This window comes from Aulonocara sp. 'chitande type north' Nkhata Bay, linkage group LG11, assembly GCF_057382095.1.
Source record: "Aulonocara sp. 'chitande type north' Nkhata Bay isolate Kocher_YH1m ecotype deep benthic linkage group LG11, A_spYH_male_GT1.1, whole genome shotgun sequence".
NCBI lineage: Eukaryota > Metazoa > Chordata > Actinopteri > Cichliformes > Cichlidae > Aulonocara > Aulonocara sp. 'chitande type north' Nkhata Bay.
In genome coordinates this window covers 31,471,231-31,494,360 of record NC_141354.1, presented here as the reverse complement: position 1 = coordinate 31,494,360, position 23,130 = coordinate 31,471,231, and the positions used below count along the sequence as shown (strand labels likewise).

Below are 23,130 nucleotides of genomic sequence, written 5' to 3'. Positions count from 1 at the left end.
AAGATCAAGTTCAACATTGAATAAACACAGACTCTCTCAGCTAAAAGGAACATGGGGAATGGTGAGATCGTTTAAACACATATTAGCATTTCTTTTAAATGTCATCAGGTGAAAGGTGATATGATTTCACGAACTTTTTTGTTTTGTTTTTAGGTAACATCAGTTCAGCTGCATATCAATCCTCTGGGCTGGAGGCAGCTTCCAGACACATACAAACAGCCTCTATTGTCATCTACTGTGTGATATTTATAGTTGGCACTCTGGGCAATGGTTTGGTTATCTACGTGACAGGCTTCAAAATGCAGAAAACAGTGGAGACAGTTTGGTTTCTCAACCTGGCCATAGCTGACTTTCTCTTCACAGCCTTCCTGATTTTCTCGATCATTTCTCTCTCTCAGAGTCACCGATGGCCTTTTGGACAATTCATGTGCAAGCTCAACACCTTTGTGAGTGTAGTCAACATGTTTGCCAGTATCTTTACTCTGATGGTGATGAGTTTGGATCGTTATTTGTCCATCTGGATGGTGGTGTGGGCCCACAACAAGCGCACAGTCTGCAAAGCTCAGCTCATATGTGTTGGTATCTGGGTGATTGCTGCGGTCTGCAGCACTCCTTATGCCACTTTTCGCACTGTTTCAGAAAGCAATGGGAGTCATTATTGTCACTATAATTTTACAAGCAAGGAATCAACATGGAGTCTATATACTTTTCGCTTTCTTATGGGCTTTGTGATTCCATTCCTGGTAATACTTGTGACTTATGTAGCCATAGGCATCCGTGCAATGCGCATTCCGAGAATAAGGCGACAGAGATCCTGTCGAATCATTTTCGCCATCATTTTTACATTCTTCATCTGCTGGTTACCCTTCCACGTTTTCAACTTCATAGAACCAGCTTCAACTAACCCAGATCTCAGGAACATTGTTAGAATCATAGGTCCTCTGACTGTGAGTCTGGCTTTTCTGAACAGCTGCCTGAACCCCATCCTCTATGTTTTCATGTGTGAAGAATTCATGAAGAAGCTTCCGCAGTCCATATGTTTTGTACTTGAGAGTGCTCTGGCAGAGGACCACATATCATTTATGTCCACTCACTCCATGTCATTAACTTTGTTAAAGACTTTCCAAAAGTCAGACGCTGCAGCAACTTCAAATAGGACGGACACGGCTGATTTGAAATCCTTCACAGAAAGCAAAGTGATCACAGAGGAGACACCGAACACTGAATAAGATTTCAACATCAGCCAATGTAAACTGAAATACATTATTTCATATCAAACTGAGTTAAATCGTGCACTCATGCACAGAACTGTGTTAATACGTTACTTCATGTTAAAGCACAGATTTACTTTTAACTGCTCTTACTATTGCAGGGAGTACTCTCACTGTACTCTCTTCAAGTGTAAGAAAGAAAAGTTACTACTTCTCTGATCAATCTTAGTACCAGAAAAACTATGTGAAAGTGCTGCAGCTTTGGGTTGTAATTATTAATTTATTGATTAAAAAACCGATGTGACTTTTATGTGAATTTTTTTAGACTTTCAAGATTACATTTAATAAGTTTTCTATTTGTGTACATAACTTTTTCATGTTTGAGCTTATTAGGCCATGTTTATTAGTATCAGCATCCATTTCCAGTGTTGGGAAGGTTACTTTTAAAAATTTATTAAACTATTGATTACAGAATACATGCCCCAGAATGTAATTTGTAACGTATTCTGTTAAGTTACTCAATGAGAGTATAACGCATCCTGAATATTTTGTATTGTTTAATACATTATCATGCTTTTTACAACTACATGAATGTACTATTGATGTGTGATTTATTAATATTACTGAAGGCTACTCGTCATACCAATACCAACTAGATTTTTAAATAATATAATATAATATGAGTAACAGATTAATTTATATAATTAATTAATATAAAATGAGCAACAGTAGGGTGGGCGTAGAAAACTATTTCTGTATCAGTAATATGTTTTCTTTTTGTCTGCTTTCAGAACTGCACGTGCTTATTTGCAGCTACCAGGTTGTTAAAGTTATCCATCAAGTCTAACAGTCTGCAGTCTATTATGAACTAACCTCAGCTAAAGCCAACTAATAATGTTAGCTCAGTGCCGAGTAGCCTTCAGTAATAGTAATAAATCACACAGCAATACTACATCGAAGATACTGAGGTGGCTCATAACCAGGTGGCTACCACAACTAAAACAAGGTAGTTGCAGTAAACTAATGTTGTTTTTGTTTTTTTAAAGAACTTGCTTCCAGATGTGTCTTTAAGTTGGAGTCTTTTGACCCTGAGAGCAGCTTGGTTGCTGGCAAACACAGTTTGCATTGAACAGTCAGATTTCGCCCATCCCTTTCTTCCTTAAATGTGACATTGTGTCGGAATTTCCAAGTAGAGAATGCATTCCTGCCCGTGCACTGCTGGCTTTGTTGTGCTGGCTCCGGGTCAATTGTGTTACGGACTCCGGCAACATTAACAGGACGCTTACATTAGAGCATCTTATTGCGTGTTTGTTTGGGTTTCTAACAAAGCGTGGAATTACCAAAATTAAAGAGGGGATAGGCTAACATATGAAACAAGAAAAGCCCGCTGTGTAATCAATTTATTTCAACAAAGTAACTGTATTCTAATTATAATCTTATAATCTTTTTAAACGGTAACTGTAGCAGAATACAGTTACTCATATTTTTATATTTAAATATGTAACATTGGTACATGTATTCTGTTACTTCCCAACACTTTCCATTAAACTGTAATAATAGATTTATTAACACTTATTGCACTTTTTTAACACTGTAAATAAAAAGATACTCGTCAGTTTCATTACCACTCTAAGACTAAAAGATAAAAAACATTGAAATGTTTTTGCTAAAAAAAAAGAGTTTTAAAGAGCATTTGCCTAACAAGAGAATCAATACTGAACTGTAACACACAGAGGCAGGGTACACCGTTGGTATATGGCCAGTCTTTCACAGGGCTAACACAAACCATTTGCACTCACATTCACACCTATGGGCAATTTAGAGCCACCAATTAACATAACCCTACTAATTGCATGTATTTTTACTGTGGGATGAACTTCATCGCTCTCTTGATTGCTTCCTTTAGCATGGGATACACTGGACCATCCTTTAAGAAAGGAGAAGAATGTGTACAATATAATCCACAAGATAAACTAAGCTTGACAAATGTGTGCAGTGATGTGTGTGTAACTTTTGAAGACTCCCAAGCACATGATCCAGTCCACACACAAATATGAATAAATATATAATCCGTGTAGAACACCTGGTAGAACAGAACTTAGCGTGGAAGAAGTAGTTGATAAAGATGGAAAAAAAATTTTAAAGTGAAAAGGTATCAGTAAAAATGCAAACAAGAAAACAAAATTAAAAGTAGATGAAGAAAAATGTGTCCGATTATGCGAAGTTAGCTGTTCGGGATGCACCAACAACAGTAGTACTAGAAGCCCTCACTGTCTTTTCATCAATCTAATTGAAATTGGAAAATTTTCATTTTAATCTATCAGAATCAGAGTACTTTATTAATCCCAGAGGAATCACTGGTCACAGTTGCTCCAAGTCAGTAAGAACAGTAACTAAAGTAAATTAAATAACACACTATATTACAAAGTTACAAAATACAATCATGATGGGCTGCCTAGACCAAAAATGCCCCAGCCCCGAATAGACCAATGTGCACATTCTAACTACTGTATTTCACAATGCTGCCACCTTGTGACCAAAGTCACAAGTGATCTCAAGAACCGACAATGCACAGAGCCTTTAACATCCCGAGAGGAATCTCAATCCAAACCTTGCACCTTGCCACTGGGGAGCTTCTCAGCAACCTCGGCCCTCTTCATAGAGGATATCTTGATTGGGAATTGGAGTTCCTTAAAGTTATCTTTCCACAGTCTTTGTCAGCAACTGTCCTTACTGACCATACATGACCTGAATAAAGCCCTTTTTTTTCTTGTGGTATTAACCCAACAGTTTGTCAGAATCTCCTTGAGAGGTAAGCTGAAAGTCCTCCTGACCTACTCACACAAGTTTTTACTTCTGTTAATTCAGAAACCACAGCCCTTTTGGCCCTTCACTACCCATCTGCTGCTTCAGAAGATCCAAGGGTCAACCAGGCCTAGAAATCCTCCTTTACCCTGACCAGTGTAAACCACTAGTACCTAGCAGTACATCTCATCCTTAGGTTGCCACCACAACAGGCACCAATAACTTTATAAATACAACCTCTGCTTGCTGGCTCTGCAATAGAGGTCTTAAACATGGAGTGAAAAACCCTATGGACTGGGGCATCTGCCAGACACTCCTAAATTTTCCCATTTAGGTTTTCCAGGTCTGCCCAGACAGCCTTCACCATCATGTAATCCAGTTCACCATTGCTAGTCACATTACCCAAGTATCCACAAGACAAGGCCTCAGATGACAGAACTATAAAGTCAATCATTGACCTTTGGCCTAAAGGGGCACTGACACCAAGCACACTTATAAGCAACCTTGTGCTTGAACCTGGTTAACTGGTTAACCTGCTTAACACATAATAATAAAGCACCACACTGATTCAGAACAAACACGCTATTCTTCCCATTCACCCCTCTCAGGTGTCCCTGTAATTGTGCTTGTGAGTGCCAAAGTCTTGCAAAAGAACTGTAGCTGGCAAGATATTCTGAACTAAGATATTCTGAACTATAGATGTGATATTATTTGTCCTTAAAAGTAAAAATAAAAAATAATGAATTGGCCGGTGTAAATAGGCTATTTGCAGAAGATGAACAGTCATGTCTTTAAAAAACTGGTGGAAAACATCGAGCAGGACACAGGACACCTGACACAGGACCTGAGAGATGTATTGGACCCTTCAGTTGATCCATCTACTGTTCACTGAAACTTCATCAGAAATGGTCTCAGTGTAAGGGTAGCTGTCAGAAGCCGTCCTTAAGGAAGGGAAGTAGGGATAAAAGGCAGAGGTATGCCAAATTAGACAAGAACTAGACTGAAAAGCAACAACAGTGACAACAGGTCTTACGAAGTAAAGAATCCAAATTTGAACATTTTATGTTCAAATGGTCGTCAATATTCATGGACGGGGGCCTAGAGTCTCACAACAGTGTTTCTAGCCACTCAGCATAGAAAACACAGTGGAGGCCCCGCCATGGCTTGGTGCTGCATTACCACCAGTAGCCGTGACGATCTTGTCAAAACTGAAACATGAACGCAGAAATGTGCCATGAAATTTTGATCCGCCTTGCAATATCACCTGGAAAGCATGCAATTCTCATAGCGTTATTTTTCAGCATGATAAAAGTATCAGTAAAAGCATACCTGGATAGAAAAAAAACTGTTGGCATTGGAACTGGCCTCACCAGAACTCAGATCTCAGCAATATTGAAGCAATGTGGGATCATCTTGACAGTGAACAGATGAAAAAGACAACTAACATCCCAAGTAGAGATTTGAATGTTCTTCAAGAAGCCTGGAGAACTACACCTGGAGACTACTTAAAGAAATGACAAGAAAGCTTGCCTAAGAGAGTCCGAAATATAAAGTTTATGAAAAGTGGCTCAAGAATTTTGCACACTTGTGTATTTTACTCTATACAAAATGACATGCAAATTTTAAGACATAAGCAGGTTTTGGTACTTCATCAATGACTATTATAAGTGTGACGTGAATACAAATGAAAGAATGAGTCATGATATATACCTCATTACCTGCAGGATGCGCGTTAACACATGCCAAGATTAAAGAAGTAAAACTAAAAGTGGAAGAGATTTATATTAAAGCACTTTAATACACATTTCATTAATCTTGAGATTTTACAAGTCATTGTGTCTGGAAAGTACTACTGATGAAACAGTTAGATGTATACACTAGATTTTTACAAATTAATAAAAAAAAAAATGTACACGCTTTTCTATGAGTCAGACTGTGTAGAAACAGGTGTATTCAAGCACTGACTGCTTCTTTCCAACAAAGTCCTCTCTGTACTGGAGAGCTACAGAGTAGCCAGTCAGTGATCATAGAGCTCCTTCATTTCCTTAAGGACCTTTATGCTCTCACTGTATCTTAATTGATTCTTGTTGGAGCACTCCTTCCATCTATGGAAAAAAAGAAAAGAAAAAAGAAATAGTTCAATTGTGCACCTTTTACCTTTTCCTTGAAATAAACTGAAATTATATTATTTTCCTTCTTAAAAGATTCATAAAAACTTTCATACATGATGCTTGCTACATAACAAAATCTGATTTTGAACATTTCTAACTGAAAATTCATACATACACAGTTTTCATCCAGCAATAACAATATTAGAAGGAGGAGGAATGGTAGTTCAGAGGTGGGCTAAATGTTCAATTTTTATGAGCCAGCCTTTTGAAGTAATTTTAATACAACTGCTCAACTGTGATCGCTCCTTTTGTCCAGCTGTTTCCAAATGAAACAGGCACATACAAAATTTTACTGTTTAGTCTCCCTTCTTAATTCAATAAAGTTATTAAACAGGAGGTGGCACTCATGGAGGATCAAACTTTGCAAAGCTATATTTTGGGTCCCATGACAAAGACTACTTCATACCCACAAGACGACAGCTCGTCAATCACCAAAGACACTGAACAGAGTAAACACTGGCAGATGAACTTTAAGTCTGAGCATTATTGAAGGTCATATTTTTACATTTCAATATCCATGGCTCAGTCTATTGTAAAACCTGTGCCCTTGTTTTATCTTTTCTTTCTTTCTTTTGACTTTCTAGAGTCACTGAACATGCTGACTGGCTGGCTTTGCACAAGCTGTGAAATCAAACTGTGAAAGGTGCAATGACTAACTTCACAAATCCACCTGTTCGAGCCCAAATATGATCAGATAACATATAGGTGTCTTTCAGGAATACTTCAAATCCTTTATATTAAAAAAATGCATAGAATAACTACACTGTCTGTTATTGACAAATGTTGTTTTTGTGAGGCAGTTTTACTTCACAGGCACATTGGTTGTACCACAGTACCACACACAGCTCTATGCTGAGCTGACACCTTGACATAACAAGGAAAAAATAGTTTTTTGTTTAAAAAAAAATGCTATTTATGTTTATGTTTAGACGATTAAATATTAATTTATTATTTTAAACATGTATTACATAATCTATTAATCTTATAATTTGGATTTCCACAGTTAGTCAAAACAGCTCAGAGCCTCATTTATTCATTTCTTTGTTAGCTCTATTCAGCCTGTTGCTGTCCTCTTGTGGTAAATCACACTGTAAAAACTTTTCATTATCCATTAAAAGATTTGACGTTTGCCTTCACTCATTTGTACCTGGTCATTAGTGTTACACCCCTTTCTCCCTAAAGAGTTGGTGAAATTAATAACATCTGAATAAGTACGTCCAGAGGTGAAGCCTTGAACAAAGTTAGTTGTTTACAGTGTGTGACTAAATCATTTCAAACCAAGAACATATTATTTTTTGTCATAAATGACTTTTCAAGAAAAACATACTTTTGCCTTATCTTTTTCCAACGTTCCATGTGGTCACATATGAGAGAACCTGACACAGCAACATCTGTCAACTGTGAAAAGAGAGGTAGTTAAAATTCATGGTTTTGTCTTACTACCTGAAGACCTTCATGTATGAACAGATCTGTAAAATTAAACAAATCACAATGCAATAATAACTTTGGTGAAAGGCATATTATACAAGAACCTTGGTAACAGTTGGTTTTTCAGTAGGCGGGATCCTGAGATTGATGGGTTCACCAGAGGAGTTGACTGGACAGGCGGTCGGAGGAGGAAGTCGGTACACATTCTGACCTTTACCGTTGATTGTGTCTGTAACCTAGGGCAAAAAAAAAAAAGATTACTGCTAAACCCTTATTTCCAATAACAATACTTATTGATGCCATAACATGCCATTTTGTTTTTGGGGAGGCATTGACTAAAACAAAAGTACGAGTACACAATCAGATTCAATCAGGTTTCAAATACATTTTATGCACCATTTCGTCTCACAAACAACCTCACTCAAAAATATTGTCACTGTAGGGATCATCCATTAAAAACAGTTTCATTATGTCTTATTCAGATAACGTTGATTAAAACATGTGTAACAAGTCAGTTACATTTGCACTAGGGAAAACAAAAGGAGACAATAGTTTGGCACACAGCGTACTGCAGTTACTTTGAAAACAATTAATTTAATTACATTAGACCTTGTGAAATATTAATAATAATCAAATTATGAGACTGCAAAAGAGATAAGACCCTTTAATAGTAGATGTGGCATGACCTGTGCTAACCGCTAACTAGAGCGAAGGACCCCAAATTTGTGTTGCACTGGTTACTGCGCCCTGATTGTGTGTCATCTTTTGTGGCCGCTCTACATACACTAGATGCGTCTGCTCCTTTTCATTTCAAAACATGTATGTCTCTGACTTGTCTCTGACATATCGTCAGAACAAGCTTTGTAACTCTCCTACTAGTGAAGAGTGTGTCGTTTCCTCAACACTGCTTTCCTCTTAGGCTCCCAGAGTCGTTGAAATTAATTACTTACTCAAAGGCTCTATAGATCACTATATATGCACATAAACCTGTGCCAAAAAATTCACAGAACTCAGATACGCACAGAATGTTTCCCTTCATTATTTGGTTAAACTTAGAGCAGCTGTAGCCATCGTTTCTATTGGTCACGTGAAGGTAAGTCACAACACGCAGTGGTCAAAGTCCAACTTGTTTGAACTTTGATCGCTGCATGCATGAGTACCCCTCGCTGGCACGCTTGGGCTGTGCTTTGCTCAGAGCTTTGGTTGGCACAGCGGTACAACGTTAATGTGTGGCGCAAGCAATAGAAATGAATGGGGTTAAGAGCGCAGAGCTGCGCGTGCCACATCCTATGAGAAAGGGCCCTTACACTCTACCCTGCAAAGTTCCACATTAGCAAAATTTAAAAGACCTCATTTTAAGTTACCATAGATGTAAGAGATAAGTTTAAATTTAAATCAATGTGCCCCTGTGTTTTTTTGTGCATTTGTTGGTTGCACATTTGAATAAAACCTCCAGCATCTTGTCCATTTATGACCCCACCTCTTCCTCTACCATGCCCTGTGGGGAGCTGGGGGAAGCAGCTGGTTCTCGAACAGAAGGATTATTCCTCATCCATGCACGGCAGATAGGATACAGTGGGGTGGCGGTGTTGAACTGAGCCAGATCTACACTGCGGTCAAACAACTTAATAACGTAAGCATCTAGTAAAGGCAGAACAAGAGAGAAATTAATTAAAGGTAAGAAAATGGTCACAAGTGCAACAGACAAGATGGTTACACAGTAACCAAGGTACATCAAAGAAAAATTCCAATCATTTTTCATTCATTTACTTTGCTTATGCTGATTGCTTTCTGGAATGCTCTCATCCATCTCTTTTCGCTTCTTTCTCCGGTGCTGTGGAAATCGAGCCGACGGTCTGCAAAAGAAATGTTTTTTTAAGAAATATATTTTTGGAGCTTAAAAGAGATTCAAAGTAATTTCTCATACAATTTACGTAAAATTATATTTTCATTTCCAGACAGACAGATAAAAAAAAAGTCTAAATATACCCTGTTTTGAATGCCCTGGTATTTCTTTGTGAAGCACTTTGTGATCTTTGTTTTGGAAGGTGCTATATAAATAAAATTTTACTTACTAAATAGAAAATAGTTACTGACAAGTCGAGTTTAATTAAAACATAAACACTTGCCTTTTTCCAGCCGATGTTGGCGATAAATCCCTAGAGACAACAGGTGGAATATGCATAAATTGCAATTAAAAAATAAATGTTTAAATAAAATCATTGAATCAGCACACCCAATTGTAAAATATTATATTAGCAGATCATTAAAAACTAAATAAAACCAAAATCACTGGTCCATACTTGTTCAAAGAGTCTGCTGACAATTTTCCTGGGTCACCTTCATTTTGTTCTCTGCTGAAAACATCTTTATATTAGTTTTGTTATTAAGAATAAATTGATTCTGTAATAATTATATGCTAAACAATTAATTTTGCTAACCTTTCATTTTCACTCTTCTCTACCAGTCCCTTTAAGACCGCTTCTAATTTGCTGCGTGCACCAGCCCCGTCTAAGTCTGCAAAAGTAATAATGAAATAATTAATGACAACAACAATACTCACTTTAGGTGACACTCGCCACCTGTATTACTTAGCTTTTAAGAATCCTGTATAATCCGAACCACTCAAGCTTACAAGCGAATGTACTCCAAAACAATCACAAGAATTTATACCACACAAAAATTTGGAAAATCTGAAACGGAAAAGGAAAGGAAATATTGACAGCTGCTGGTACCTGGCCTTTCCGTCTTGATCTTGACGTGTTGCATTGTGTCCGCCTTTCTATAAACACCCCGTGGGAACTGACGGACTTTTAAAACCACACTTTTGCTGTTTCGATTATTTCGATTTACAATAAATTATGTTTGATTCCTTGCTAACGGCGCCGTTAGCCAAGCTAGCTGTGTAGTACCGTTTACAAACAGTTAGCTGCATTAGCCGTAACCACTGGTTAACAGTTAAGCTATAGAACGTTATTTACGTTTAGCTATTAAAACCATTAAGCAAATAACGGTTATCCCTATCGACTTCCATATAGTTAATAGAAAGATACAGCACAATAGTCGTTTATGATTTATACCAAGGTTTGTGGAGTAATGGCCAAACTACTGTTGCTAACTTAGCTTATTTTTGACAAACGCATACCCTTACTAGACTTTCCTCTTCCGCGCGCTGCCAATTTCCTATTAGCTGATTGGTGCCTGTGCAAACCGGGCCGCCTATATGATTGGTCAAATGTTATATCAATCATTTTTAATTCGTTCCCTATTGGCTGTATGTCGTGTAGTAAATAACGTTCGGGATACACAACAAAAGCTCTCTTCCACTTTCATCGAGAATGTGGTGGGTTTGTAAAATAAACGCGAAGTTACTATGTTTTTAGTCAGAACGTGAAATTTGAATGATAAATAGATGTTCATAGAGCCTAACGGAGAAGCGTAATTTATATTCTTAAAGGGAATTTCTGGCATTTGAAGTAACTTTGTGTGTAGACAAGTAAACTCGGAAGAGTTCAGTAATGGGGGCATCGTCTTTTTGTTAGCTAAGTAACCCACTCAGATTAACACCTCAGTCCAGATATGATTTGGGGTGCCCGAGGTAAACCAAGCCCACGTTGAAACTGTGTGTGCTTTCTTGTGGTCGTTGATGTCTCATCGGTCACCTCCAAAGGTTGCTATGAATTCCAGGTGAGGATCTAATGACACATTTTGTAGCACCCTAAACAGAAGAAGTTATAGTTGGTAATATGTGTTCTTCTTACAGTGGACCTGTGCTCACAAAGCAGAATCCCTTCCCACCAGCACCGAAAGTGAGGACGGCACACTACCACCCATCCAGCAACCAACCCCTTTCAAAGAAAGAGAAAAAAACTGTATGTTTTATTTTCAAAAACAGTTAATATACTGCAAGAAAAACAGATTCTCATTGTGATATCTATCTATCTATCTATCTATCTATCTATCTATCTATCTATCTATCTATCTATCTATCTATCCTTTTTGTTCTTCTTGCAGACACTAAGTCCTGTACGTTTAAACCAGCAATCCAGAACAAAGTTACATAATCTAAACCAAGAGAGCCAGCAGCTGTCTAAGAAGCATGACCGTTTTTCCTCCATTGATGGACAACCTGTTCTTAAAGAGTCCCAGGCCTCCACTGTCTTTGAATTCTCTCCTGATAGAAATACTGCCTTATCTGACATGGACGAACCCAAAAAATCTGGAAAAAGGGGGAATTCCAGTGTTTCCCAAGTTCAAGGATGCCAGGAGGATTCTTTGCTGGCAAAGTATGTTTTAATGCCTTCTGTAATTTTCTTAAACAGAACTAAAAAATAGTTTCACAGTGACAATTTTTCATGATTAGATGACAATGTCATAGTGACCCAGATTATTTTTATTTCATTTTGCATGTGACTTCTTTTAACTAAATCTGACCTTTGCTTTGTCAGATATGTAGAGCGTTTTCGCCATGGTCAGCCACAGAGTCGAGAGGAGCGCCATCAGGTGGCCTCTGCCAGTGGAGAAGAGCAGGCACCTTTTTGGTGGATGTCACATTCATCTCTCAGCAGTTCAACACCAACTAAAACAACAGACGAAGGTGCACTATATTTACAGTCATTGGTGTATTTTATTCCCCGTTACCAGCTGCTTAATTCTATCGAATCCTTCTGTGTACTGTATTTCTCTGAAAAGATGTTATCCAACTTCTGAAAGAGGACCAGGATGCTGCTCTTTATGATCCATCTGCACGGCGTGACCATAACAGATCCCCTTCTCCCTACAGAGGATCCAATAGTGTGAGTTGTATTTATAAGCTAAGAAGAAATAAGCCATAATGTATCAATTTTTGTAGCAAATCTGCTTCTGTTTCTTGGAAAAAAAAAAACAGATCCATAAGATGGGGGGAAAGGCACCACCAATTATTCAGTTTTTATTGTTTGTGTATGCTGTCACAGTGGATTATAGGGTTTACATTGTCCCTTGATTTACACCACACATGTCCAAAGTGCCTGGGATTCTGATTGTCTGCAGAAGCAACACTTTATTTCGACTAAGTTTGCATATAAACATTTCCATTTCAGCACCACACTCCATTTGGAAGTCTATGTGTTTATTAAATGCCTGGGAAGTCGCCGTTTATGCAACCAGATTTGACACGTTGTTCAGCCTGCTAAGAACAAATGCATTACCCTTTTAATTAAAATCCTGCAAACGTGTTTATTTATTTGGGAGGATTTATTTACACGGTATTGCAAGTCTTTATATGAAAAAACATGTTTTTTGTTTCCCAGCTTTTGTCCGACACATCACAGGGTGAATTTGATGACAGGGAGATCCTGCACCTTCAAGAAAAGGCCAGCAGACTTCTTCTGAGGGGGTATAAAAACTGTTGAGCAATATTAAAGATAAATGGCTTCAGTTGTAGTAACTTTTTTTTTTTTCTAACAGTGAATGTTCTGTGAGTGATGGATCTGTCCCTGTCAGCTCAGAGGGGCTGGGATGCTCAGATTTCTCCTCTCCCATCAGTATAGATGAGCCAGTGAAGCAACCTTTGATTCCCAGTTTATTCAAAAATACTACTGGTAGGGGAAGAGTGTGGACTAGAATACCTTTTGTTATTTATAGACAGATTCTATTTTGCGTGCTGCTGTGTTTTAAACTGTGTGTTAACATTTACAGCAAAGGCCAGCTCAGACTCAGCTCATGGTGTGTCCTTCCAAAAATCTGTCATGCCTTCTTTGGTGCCTCCTACCCGTCCAGAGGAAGACATATTGTTCCAGTGGCGTTTAAGGAGGAAAATGGAACAAGCCAGAGAGAGGCCCCTGTCTGTGCAAGCCTCCAGTCCTCATGCATTTGGTTGGCAGTCCATGAGGTTAAGCTATCCCTCCATCAGTGAACAAGCTTACAAGGTTGGAATCAAACTGTTTGTTACATTATCCATATTCTTTGCACAAATTTACAGAATAACATTAATTTGCTCTTCAGGAACAGCAGGGTACCCAACCCCCTCAATTCTCACAAAGAGATACTCATTCACACATCACTGATGCCCAGCCAGAAACCACTGAGGCCCAGAGGTTCTGTCCCCCAGCTCCAGGCCCTTCGCTATTCCCCACCATCAATGTTTCTGGTTCAGTCCCTCAGCTGCAGAGCATTGCCCATGTTCCTTCCCACATGCATTTTCTCTGTGACGTCTTGCCATGTCCCATCCAGTCATCTCATGCCAAAGTGCACCAGAGCATTTCACAAAGGTTAGACGAGTCACAAACCAAAGTTCTTCACAAAAAGACCCAAGTCCCCGAAAGCCTTGGAGAATTAACTCTTTGTGAACGCGTGTCACTCACTCTACCTGCGCCATCTGAGAGAGAGTGGCCTGATCACCAAAAAATGTCTGAGAAGAACAAGAAAAAGAAAATGGGGATGAAGCAATCAGAGGTAAATGGGAAGGAGGAAGCAGCACTCGCTAGACAGCAAAAGAAATCAGCAAGGTGAATTATTGAAATATGGGCACTGTTTAAAAGTCTTAGTGATAAAAAAAATATGTGTTTGATACCGTTAACATTTTGTGGGATTTATTCTTCACAAACAGGAATTCATTACATCAAAAGCTTCCCAAAAAGGTCACGTCATGTAAAGAGCAGCAGCAACCAGAGAGAAGACAGGAGCTTCCCAGTGAAAGCTGTGCTGGTGATCATGAACCACCAGCATCTCCTATCCGCAATGCATTAGGACAGGTAAACATGCAAATGTTCAGTGTTATTTCTTTATTTGAAGCCACAGAGGCTGTGTGCATATTTGGTCTTTTCTGGTTTTTCTCTTCTCCCACATTTGTGACATCTCTGCAGTATATTTGATAAAGTGAAAGAAAGCTGTCTGTTTGTTCTCAGACTTTGGCAATTTATGATTGTTTACAAATCTTAATTAATCATTTGTAAAGGCCACTGACAGATCTGGTCTTTAGAAGACTGTATATGAAGTATTTAAATAAAATACACACAAGTTTTTATTGAATATAATTACAGGTCTACCTTCACTATGCATGTCCGCACATCTTTTTTAGATGCCACACTAGTCATAAGGTTCAATGTGATCAAGGTAATTAATATGCATTAACTGGGGTGTTTTCATTTGACCTTAACAGGTAGTTTCAGAGGTACTGTTTCCTACGGTGGATTCCTCTTCTCCAAAAAAGATTCCTGTTTCATCTGATTCTCCTTCCTGCACCGTCTCTGCACCTTCACCACCGCCAATTCCTCCAAGCAATGCCCTGAACTCTATGGAGGTCATTTCACAGCTGCTGCAAGAGGCCGAAGGTAAGCTTATGGTGACAAAAGGCACCAATCTTTAGCCCGTAAACAGCTGCGGTGATTACATAAATAGATGCTTTTTCCCATATTTTAACTTTTTAGTTCAAAAACCCTACAACAGTTTTTTTTGTTGGTGTTGTTTTTTTTTTGTGTGTGTTATGGGAATTAACATAGAAAAAAACCTGTTATCTCATTCCTTTTTTAAGGATAAGCTTATAATATTGTAGTATCTGTCCTCTCACTCAGATTAAACTTTTTGTTTTAGATTCAGATGAAAAAGAGTTTGGAGATGATCCTCTGTTACAAGTTCTTCGCAAACAGAGAAAATGGGTGAAGGAGCAGATCAGGTAAAACTGAATTAGATTATCACCATTACTGTAATGATTAGAATCCTTTCCTGTTTATATTTCTAGCATTAATTTTTTCTTATAATCTATTGGAATCAATTGACAGTCATGTAAATAGAGTCGATTGCCAGAAAAAGAATGATTTTTTTTTTTATGTTGTTGTTGTTGTTGTTTTGTTTGTTTGTTTTTTGTTAGTGAGGTGGACTCCATCTTAAATGAATTTGTGGAAGAGCAACAAGTTACTTGAAGAACATCAAGAGACAGTTTGTGTAGTCACATTTATTTATTTTTTATTTTATAAAGAAATAAAGTTAATTTATATTTTTGAGGACATTTTTCTACAATAAAGGTTGGAGATGTGTCTCGGTGGATTATTATTCACAACACTGTGCATGTACAAAAGTTGCACACAAAAAGCAGGAGTTGGAAATGCTAACAGAGAATATTTACAAAGTAGAGTGGTTACTTGAAACATTATGTAACATTGAGTATTAGCAGAGCAGTATATACAAACCTTGGAGTGCAGGGAACATTAGAACTGTGCCAGGAACAGAGCAGATGTGTGCTTTGGCACATACCAAGTTCTGCTGCGAGTGCAGGAGCTTGAAGTTATTGCCATTTTTGTCAGTGTGACCATAAAGGCTTCCGCTGATTTATTTTTGTGTACGGTAAGGATGGCAGAGGTTTTAGTGTCGTCTGTTAATGCAATTTAAGTAAGAGGTGTGTAGCTCTGAGTGTGCAGCATAGGTGCAGATATGATAAGGATCCCATCTGGAGAGACCGCTGACTCCAAAGCCATGGTGTCCACTCCCTTTGGAATGCGGTAGCGACGGTTAAACTGCCGTGTTGTAAATCCAGGACCGTCCTTCTAACACAAAAGAGATGAGAAGTGAGATGTGTAGCACAAAAATGGAGAAAAAATATCCATGTACCTCAGCATACCAACCTTTCTCTCTTCATGCTTTCCTTGCACTTCTACAAAGTCTCCTATGACTTTGACGATCAGGTCCTCTGGGTTGAAATGTTTCACATCAACTTGAACTGTAAATCCGCTGTCATCACAGGTTACCTAACAACAGGAGTCAACACTTCTGCATGATTAAACAAGACATAAAGTTCCTTACAGCAGCCTGCACTCAGTAGATATCCTTAACCATATTTCAGTGTGGGGAAACTGAAAACAGCTTTTCAATAAGACGTGGATCTGACTGAAAGCTCAGAAAAATGTAAAGGACTCCTTTTTTTCCCTTTTACTTTAAGCCAGGGGTTGTCAAACATGTCCAGGGGCCAGAATTGGCCTGACAAAGACTCCAGTCTGATCCACTGAACTTCTTTTGAAAATGTGGAGGGGACACTTTTTTTGTGTACTTTTACCTGTATTTTTGGTGGTTTAACAGCTTTTACTCCTGATAAATACCTCCCCCGTGGCCATTATTTCTCCACTAAAGTATTAAAAATAGATAAATCTATGAATAAGCAAAAAGTGTTACTATTACAGGACAGTCTGTGCAATGAGCAACCAGGACTCTTTCTGTAATTTTACACATTAAATTTTTACAATTTAAGAGCCTTGATGACAGATGTCTTACATTTACTACAGCAGGATTTCTTTATCAGATGTATTGTTTAAATTCTTTTTTTTTCTTATACTAAGATAAATCAGGGATATCTGCTGGTTAAACCTCTTTACATTGACAGAAAGGGGAGTTTCAAAGGTTTTACACCACAGCCTGACCTTAAGTGGGTATGTGGTTCACAGTGTAAAATGAGTTAAAATGAGAACCATGGACAATTTATACTAACATATGTTAGTATAAAATGTAAATAAATTAAGTGACCTACCTCTGCAGAGCTGGCATTATCAGTCTCTGGAATAATTAATTTTGGGGACCAATTATATTGTCCATAAGTCCCGTTGAGCCGTGGAATAAGAGGTGGTAAAACCTTCTCCCAGGGGATACCACCAGCTGGCATAGTGGGTGGCAGGATGAAGTCCATTTCTAGTAGGCACAAAGTTTGAAAAATCAAGAGCTGACTAAACAGCAGTTAAGCCTACAGCACCCGAGGCTACAAGACATAAAGCACTGAGCAGTTACCTTTGCTTAAATTCTCTGGAGTGGAAAGAAGAGCTCTAGTTACAGCGCTTGTGTTCTCTGTGCTTCTCTCCTCTCTCGGCTCCTGGATGAGACTGACTTGTTGCGTGCCGCGTGTTTTATAGTGGAGTTGCATAATAAGTTGGGAATTCATCCTGGGACACCTTGCTTCTGTTATGTTCTGGACTGCGTACCCTTGGGTGTTCCGGCATGGTCACAGATAAACGTGTAGGCCTATTATTTTGAGAGTGACACAGCTGTTGCAGGCTTATTGTTAATTAACGTTGTTATTGGCCATTATCAAAGTTACAGCATGCAGCCTTTTTACACGGTCAGTGGCACCAATGCGGACTATTCATGTGTAATTATCAAAGCTGTTAAGAGCTGTATGCCTAAGGTTGGTTGTCAAGGAAGGTTTGTCCAAAAATAAATTCAAAAGACGACGTTAACCCTTGTTGGTTGACACCAGACGGACAGTGACAGCAGGGGCGTGCTAAACACATGCTACAGCACGTGTACTACCAGTAAACCACTGTCCTTCCCCATAGTTATGAGGTTTTTTAGACCTTTAGCAATATAATGTAGACATCATAAAATACATTTAGATTGCATATTACTCGAGTTTTGGCTTATTTTTATTGACTGCCAGTAAAATTTTAGATTTCACTTTAAATTTTTCGTTTTAACTTAACTTTTAGCTCTACATAGTCAGTTCCCCGGTATATCTCTGACCTGTTGAAAGCTCGTTCTTCTTCCCAAACACTTAGGTCTTCAGGTCAGAGGTTGCTGTAGGTCACATGTACTAGTTTCAAAATTCGTGGTGATCGGGCTTTGCAGGCAGTGGCACAGAGGTTGTGGGATTCTCTTCCACCATCTGTACAGACTCCACTGACTCTTTTAAAAAGCAGCTGAAGACGTTTCTATACAGACAATCTTTTAATGAACTTGTTGCTTTATGTTTTTATTTTATTGTTTTATATTATTATTTTATTTTTATTTCTGGTTTTTTAATGTGAAACAATTTTTACCTGTGAAAAGTGCTGAATAAATACATTTTACCTACTTACTAGTTCTTTTCAACCACTTCAGTCCTAATACATCAGATTTAATGAGTCAGTTTTATAAATGGACTGCCTGCTTTACTTAGTCTACCCTCTGTGTTAATGCTTTTTGTTTTTAGTTCAGTGAAGCCAACTGTCATATATGGTTGCCGCGTTTCCCCCTGTTAGCAGTGTCATTTAAGCTTGGACTGTGACTAAAATTGGCTCTCAATGTTATGACTCATAAAGGATGACAGGGAAGTGGAGACATTTGGAGGGCTTAACTTATTGGATTTCACAACAGGCGCCAGTGGTCGTCTGGGCTTTGGGAGATTTGGCATATGTGACAATGAGAGGTATATACATTCTATAAGGAGACAAAACAGTTCACTGATCACATATGACAAAAAAACAAAACACAACTATACAGGTTTGTGCATTCAGTGGTATAACAATATTCTAACAACTTCCAAATTCAACTGAGTAAGATTGTAACTTGGCAGCATTGTGGATACTTTTTATTTATTCACACAGAAGTAAAAATAGTGCACAATCATACCATACCACAATAAACAGTTCAAAGACAAAAAAAACAAAAACATTAGTGAGTTGTTCATTATCTTATCATTACAAAATTTCCATGATCAGAAACATTGCCTATTTCAAAAGATGAATTACCCTTCTCTAAAGCCAAATAACTTACTCAAATGTCTTGGTGAGCACAGAAATGGTTTTGGGTCCTACATTGTTTATCTCTTGAAGATAGGTAACATTTACTCTTCCATTTAGTTGGATTTAGTTGACCAAAAACCAGGAAAACAACTGCCAAAAATCATTCACTGTTGTTCAGGGAGAAAAAATTTTTGGCCCATTACAGTGGATCATTAGTTTTACTGAGAAGACTAATCAGTTGAAATGAGAGGGGGGAAAAAAAACAACCTCAAGGGATACCTAGGGGAATGGTAAAGGAGAGGTAATCTCCCACCTCCCCCCACTCTGCTCTGAAGTGCTGGTATATGGTGATCCACGTGGTGAGCACTGCTACCCATAACAGTAACCCTAGTGCCGAACGCTTCACATCTAGACAGACAGACAGAAAAACAAGCAATAAAATTAGTTACTGTCCAACAGTGGTCAAAACAACACAGTACAGTATCAAGTTGGCTGCTTAAAGCATTGCTTTAAAAACAAACAATACGTACATGGTTATAGGGCAGTGTTTTGGTTTTTTTTTAAAAAGTGGGTAAAACCTTTCTCAAGTTCTTATCAGAAAATTAGAATTTAAGCCCAAATTATTCTATACAAGGCCACATTATCATAAGAATTATATTTGTATAAATATAGCAAAAGTACTTACTATATTATTAAAAACTAATTTATTTTTAAAATCCTTTTTTCCCCTTTTAGGTAAGAGATCATGTATATTGATGAATACAACTTCTGTAAAAAAACAAAAAAAACAACCAGATCTAAAAAGTTACTTGGTCAACTTTTCCTACAAAAACAAACTATTTCATTTTCTCAAGCTTATGAAAAGTGCAGTATTACCCAAAACTCTTTAAATAGGATGAAGACACACTTGGTAATGTGCAAGCATGTAAAATGAACATGGAATTCACACTGACAACCTTTGTCAATATCATATGTCATGACTGAATGTTTATTGAGGAAACAAATCCTACAAGAGTGACATCCAAAGAACAGCTACTGACAAAAAACTACAAGACTGAATACAGAGTGCAAAACTGAATACTAAATACATTTTTAAAAGGTTCTGAAACTCACATGCTTTTATCTGTAGCTGTTCAGTGTAGGCTGGCTTTAAGAAGGCCTCCCGAAAAAACCAAACAACATTGACAAGCCACAGGAAGGGGAGAAACGCAAAGCCACCTGGAGAAATAAATAAAAAATATTTGACAGAACTAATCATTTACTAACCACTGAAATATTTTTAGGCGCATTAGTTCAAAATTTCGCCTTAACTTAAAAAAAAAAGACTCACAGCCAGTGTAACTAACCTAGAATATACAAAACAGGAATAGGAAGTACAACTGTATAAAAAAGGAACATGAGGATTAATATTAATACTCTCACCTAGATAATATTTTCGGCAAAGGCTGAGCTTCTCCTCATTGGGCAGTCGCTCCAGGTTCATAGTGATATTGTACGTTCCTGCACAGAAAGAAAACAAAACAGATTACAGTGCTGGACTAGCTCTGTCCAGCATCCAAAAAGAATATATATATATATATATTTTTTTTTTTACAAATAAAGGAATGCTTGTTATACAGACATTTAAAACACGCTCTTCCGCTGATTCTGAGACGATAATAAATCCGCTTTTTACTGCTTGACCGCTGAGCTAGTTCCTCAGATGACTGAAAAATTCACCTCAGGCTAAAGTTAGCAATCATTAGCTTAGCAACGTAACAAAAAGGCGTTACAAAATCGCTTGCTGTAAGTTTCCAGACTAACTCTCCAGATTGGGTAAATGTCGTTATAGAGTATCCAAAATTATGAATATCGTACATTAAGGTAATAATGTAATATCTTACCTTATCGTTTCACAGCCAAAAGTTAAAGAAAAACAAAACAATCAACACTTCCTCCTCCTTCTTCACAAGCGCTAGCTTCTTCTTCTTCGAAGGCTAACGCCAAGACTGAGGTGTTTCAGCGCCACCTACTAGGCTGTGCATCAGATTGCAGATTCTGCAATCACAGAATTTGAGACTGCTCCCATCCCACAAAGAACCTGTAGACGGTCACTGGTAGTTATTATTATTATTATTATTATTATTATTATTATTATTATCATTTCTCTACATTTTATTTACTAGTCCCGTGTCCCTTTAAAAAAAATCAACAACTCAGAGTACTGCAGTGCCACTATTAGTACCCCTTGCAGTAAACTGAGAAATGAACAGGCGCTCAATTCAGAGTATCTGTTCCAGTGTATCCTTTTCTTGACATTTTCCAATTTGCCCTGCATTATGTTTTCTTTATTCTGAGCACTGTTGGTGCTTTTGCTCCCATTTTAAAAAGTGCCACCTCTACACTGTCCTGTTTAAGTGACTAGTTTAGCCCCAGTGTCTGCCATTTCAGAAAAATAACACTGACAATCCTTTTCTTCAAAATATAAGTATAAAATTGAAATAGAAAAAGAGAGAAAGTATAAGATATTAAGAAGAGAAAATAGATACTCAAATACAAATTTATCGTAGAAACAAAATTGGGCTGATGTCAAAATAAGTCAAAAATGATCAATTAATGCAATTCATTTTACAGCCTTCTTATCATTTGCAAGTTTTAACAACTTACTTAAGAGTTTAATTTCATTCAGCTCTGTTCAAAAATTCAAATTCAAATTTTATTTGTCACGTACACAGTCATACACAGTACGATATGTAGTGAAATGCTTGGACAACTGCTCGTGACCTAAAGAAAACAAAAAAGGAAAGGCTATGAATAAGATAGGAAATAAATATGAAAAATTAAAAAGGGTAAATTTAACTAGGAAGGAATAAAATATAAATTAAGGTTAAAAATGAAATAACTGTACAACACAAATTAGAATGAAGGGTAAATTTAACTGGGAAGAATAAGATAAAATATATAAATTAAGTTGAAAATAAAATAATTGTACAACAAAATACACAATATAGAACTATATAAGAATGTATGAAGAAATCTAAATCTAAATAAATATATACACAATAACAGCAGCTGTACAAGTATTAACCGGAAATGAAGAATATAGTGACCAGTGTTGTGCAAAAACAAAGTCCAGAAAGTCCAGTGTGTGTGTAAGAACCATATGTGTGGGTCAGTACTGTGTGGTGGTGTGATTGTGATTGCACTGTTTGTGCATGGGTTGGATGTAAAATACCTACTTTTGGAAATAGTAATACAAAATAAAAAACAAAAAAATATAGCCCTGATAACGGAACTAACCAACTTTTACCCTTTTTTTAAAACGCTGATGTTACCTGAATATTTGCATAATATATATTATTATATTATTATATTATATTTCTTACCCTGATCAACCAGGTCCTCTTATATATGGCATGATCTGCAACTCCGTTAATTAATCCCTAATTAACAATAAATAAACTAAGTGAATGAAGGTTTAAACACCTTCATCGTTAGCCTTTCATTATCGCAATAAGGATTCATACTGCCACCTAGTGTTTGACTATGTGTATAGTCAAGAATGCTGGTAGATGTAACGCATTTAATTATCAAAACATTCATTCAGTTATGCAGCCTTAAAGCAGTTCTCCTTCAATTAAATTTCATTTCAGTGCTACCTCTGTCAATACTGTTAAATGGAGCGATTAAAAAAAGACGGTCACTGCTCTAATAAATGAACACGAAACTCACAATATTGTGCTAAGTTGCCATCTCTGCTTTGAAGATGATCTTGAACGCTGTTAGGTTCCATTTAATTATCCCAATTGTCTTCAAACGCAAAAAGACACAACATTTGACCATTTTTTGAGATTTAATTATTTTTTATGTTTTAATAGTATATACAGCTAAGCAACCTTTAAATTTTAAACCATAGCCAGTTGTGTCAAATAACAATTTGACGTACAACCGCACATGTACACGTCACTTTCCCCTCGCTAAGTGGGAAAATGAACTCAATTTCCCGTGCAGCACTGCGGCTCCCCCCTCCCATCTCGCGCCTTCCCTCTTGTCTCTCCTCGAGCTGCTAGCCGTCGG

At 37.5% G+C, this 23,130-nt stretch overlaps 5 protein-coding genes across 10 annotated transcripts; 2 read left to right on the top strand and 3 right to left on the bottom strand.

Annotated features, from left to right (window-relative positions):
• The first annotated feature begins 264 nt into the window (after positions 1 to 264).
• Positions 265 to 1,601, top strand: LOC147319473 (C3a anaphylatoxin chemotactic receptor-like). Its single transcript, XM_086310018.1, has one exon. The coding sequence runs from the start codon at positions 300 to 302 to the stop codon at positions 1,227 to 1,229; it is 930 nt and encodes a 309-aa protein (XP_086166144.1). The 5' UTR covers positions 265 to 299; the 3' UTR covers positions 1,230 to 1,601.
• A 4,189-nt stretch (positions 1,602 to 5,790) lies between these two features.
• Positions 5,791 to 10,881, bottom strand: lin37 (lin-37 DREAM MuvB core complex component). Of its 4 annotated transcripts, none has more exons than XM_086312149.1 (9): positions 10,761 to 10,881; positions 10,057 to 10,132; positions 9,919 to 9,972; positions 9,745 to 9,774; positions 9,386 to 9,471; positions 9,096 to 9,256; positions 7,720 to 7,851; positions 7,515 to 7,585; positions 5,791 to 6,121 (listed from the first exon to the last, which is right to left on the bottom strand). In XM_086312149.1, the coding sequence occupies exons 1-9, from the start codon at positions 10,864 to 10,866 to the stop codon at positions 6,034 to 6,036; spliced, it is 804 nt and encodes a 267-aa protein (XP_086168275.1). In that variant the 5' UTR covers positions 10,867 to 10,881; the 3' UTR covers positions 5,791 to 6,033. The 4 variants fall into 4 exon arrangements, with proteins under 4 accessions (XP_086168275.1, XP_086168276.1, XP_086168277.1 ...); XM_086312150.1 differs by having other exon boundaries at positions 9,919 to 9,969; XM_086312151.1 differs by having other exon boundaries at positions 10,351 to 10,831.
• proser3 (proline and serine rich 3) lies at positions 10,333 to 15,630 on the top strand. Of its 2 annotated transcripts, XM_086312148.1 has the most exons (14): positions 10,333 to 10,958; positions 11,286 to 11,302; positions 11,379 to 11,487; positions 11,630 to 11,901; positions 12,064 to 12,212; positions 12,308 to 12,411; positions 12,907 to 12,992; positions 13,064 to 13,197; positions 13,295 to 13,524; positions 13,601 to 14,103; positions 14,205 to 14,349; positions 14,757 to 14,928; positions 15,188 to 15,269; positions 15,465 to 15,630. In XM_086312148.1, exons 1-14 carry the CDS (start codon positions 10,839 to 10,841, stop codon positions 15,514 to 15,516), a joined length of 2,175 nt encoding a protein of 724 aa, XP_086168274.1. In that variant the 5' UTR covers positions 10,333 to 10,838; the 3' UTR covers positions 15,517 to 15,630. The 2 variants fall into 2 exon arrangements, with proteins under 2 accessions (XP_086168274.1, XP_086168273.1); XM_086312147.1 differs by lacking the exon at positions 10,333 to 10,958 and having other exon boundaries at positions 10,968 to 11,302.
• hspb6 (heat shock protein family B (small) member 6) lies at positions 15,463 to 17,887 on the bottom strand. Of its 2 annotated transcripts, none has more exons than XM_086312155.1 (4): positions 17,366 to 17,887; positions 17,112 to 17,269; positions 16,216 to 16,338; positions 15,463 to 16,134 (listed from the first exon to the last, which is right to left on the bottom strand). In XM_086312155.1, the coding sequence occupies exons 1-4, from the start codon at positions 17,514 to 17,516 to the stop codon at positions 15,979 to 15,981; spliced, it is 588 nt and encodes a 195-aa protein (XP_086168281.1). In that variant the 5' UTR covers positions 17,517 to 17,887; the 3' UTR covers positions 15,463 to 15,978. The 2 variants fall into 2 exon arrangements, with proteins under 2 accessions (XP_086168281.1, XP_086168279.1); XM_086312153.1 differs by having other exon boundaries at positions 15,466 to 16,137.
• A 1,016-nt stretch (positions 17,888 to 18,903) lies between these two features.
• psenen (presenilin enhancer, gamma-secretase subunit) lies at positions 18,904 to 21,108 on the bottom strand. Its single transcript, XM_086312156.1, has 4 exons — positions 20,958 to 21,108; positions 20,497 to 20,574; positions 20,188 to 20,292; positions 18,904 to 19,482 (listed from the first exon to the last, which is right to left on the bottom strand). The coding sequence occupies exons 2-4, from the start codon at positions 20,555 to 20,557 to the stop codon at positions 19,343 to 19,345; spliced, it is 306 nt and encodes a 101-aa protein (XP_086168282.1). The 5' UTR covers positions 20,558 to 20,574; positions 20,958 to 21,108; the 3' UTR covers positions 18,904 to 19,342.
• Between the last annotated feature and the right edge of the window lie 2,022 nt (positions 21,109 to 23,130).

Bases quoted from the DNA above. Each gene is read 5' to 3' on its own strand.
- LOC147319473 (XM_086310018.1), top strand. From the start codon at position 300: ATGCAGAAAACAGTGGAGACAGTTTGGTTTCTCAACCTGGCCATAGCT.
- proser3 (XM_086312148.1), top strand. From the start codon at position 10,839: ATGATTGGTCAAATGTTATATCAATCATTTTTAATTCGTTCCCTATTG. The intron at 14,929-15,187 runs GTAAGCTTATGG...TTTTTGTTTTAG, and splicing joins GCTGCTGCAAGAGGCCGAAG to ATTCAGATGAAAAAGAGTTT. The intron at 15,270-15,464 runs GTAAAACTGAAT...GTTTTTTGTTAG, and splicing joins TGGGTGAAGGAGCAGATCAG to TGAGGTGGACTCCATCTTAA.
- lin37 (XM_086312149.1), bottom strand. From the start codon at position 10,866: ATGATTGATATAACATTTGACCAATCATATAGGCGGCCCGGTTTGCAC. The intron at 9,973-10,056 runs GTTAGCAAAATT...AGATGTTTTCAG, and splicing joins GAGAAGAGTGAAAATGAAAG to CAGAGAACAAAATGAAGGTG. The intron at 9,472-9,744 runs GCAAGTGTTTAT...TTTCTTTTGCAG, and splicing joins CCAACATCGGCTGGAAAAAG to ACCGTCGGCTCGATTTCCAC.
- hspb6 (XM_086312153.1), bottom strand. From the start codon at position 17,516: ATGAATTCCCAACTTATTATGCAACTCCACTATAAAACACGCGGCACG. The intron at 17,270-17,365 runs GTAACTGCTCAG...TGTGCCTACTAG, and splicing joins TCCAGAGAATTTAAGCAAAG to AAATGGACTTCATCCTGCCA. The intron at 16,138-16,215 runs GTTGGTATGCTG...CTTTTGTGTTAG, and splicing joins GAAAGCATGAAGAGAGAAAG to AAGGACGGTCCTGGATTTAC.
- psenen (XM_086312156.1), bottom strand. From the start codon at position 20,557: ATGAACCTGGAGCGACTGCCCAATGAGGAGAAGCTCAGCCTTTGCCGA. The intron at 20,293-20,496 runs GTGAGAGTATTA...TTATTTCTCCAG, and splicing joins TTGCCGAAAATATTATCTAG to GTGGCTTTGCGTTTCTCCCC. The intron at 19,483-20,187 runs GTGAGTTTCAGA...CTGTCTGTCTAG, and splicing joins ACAGCTACAGATAAAAGCAT to ATGTGAAGCGTTCGGCACTA.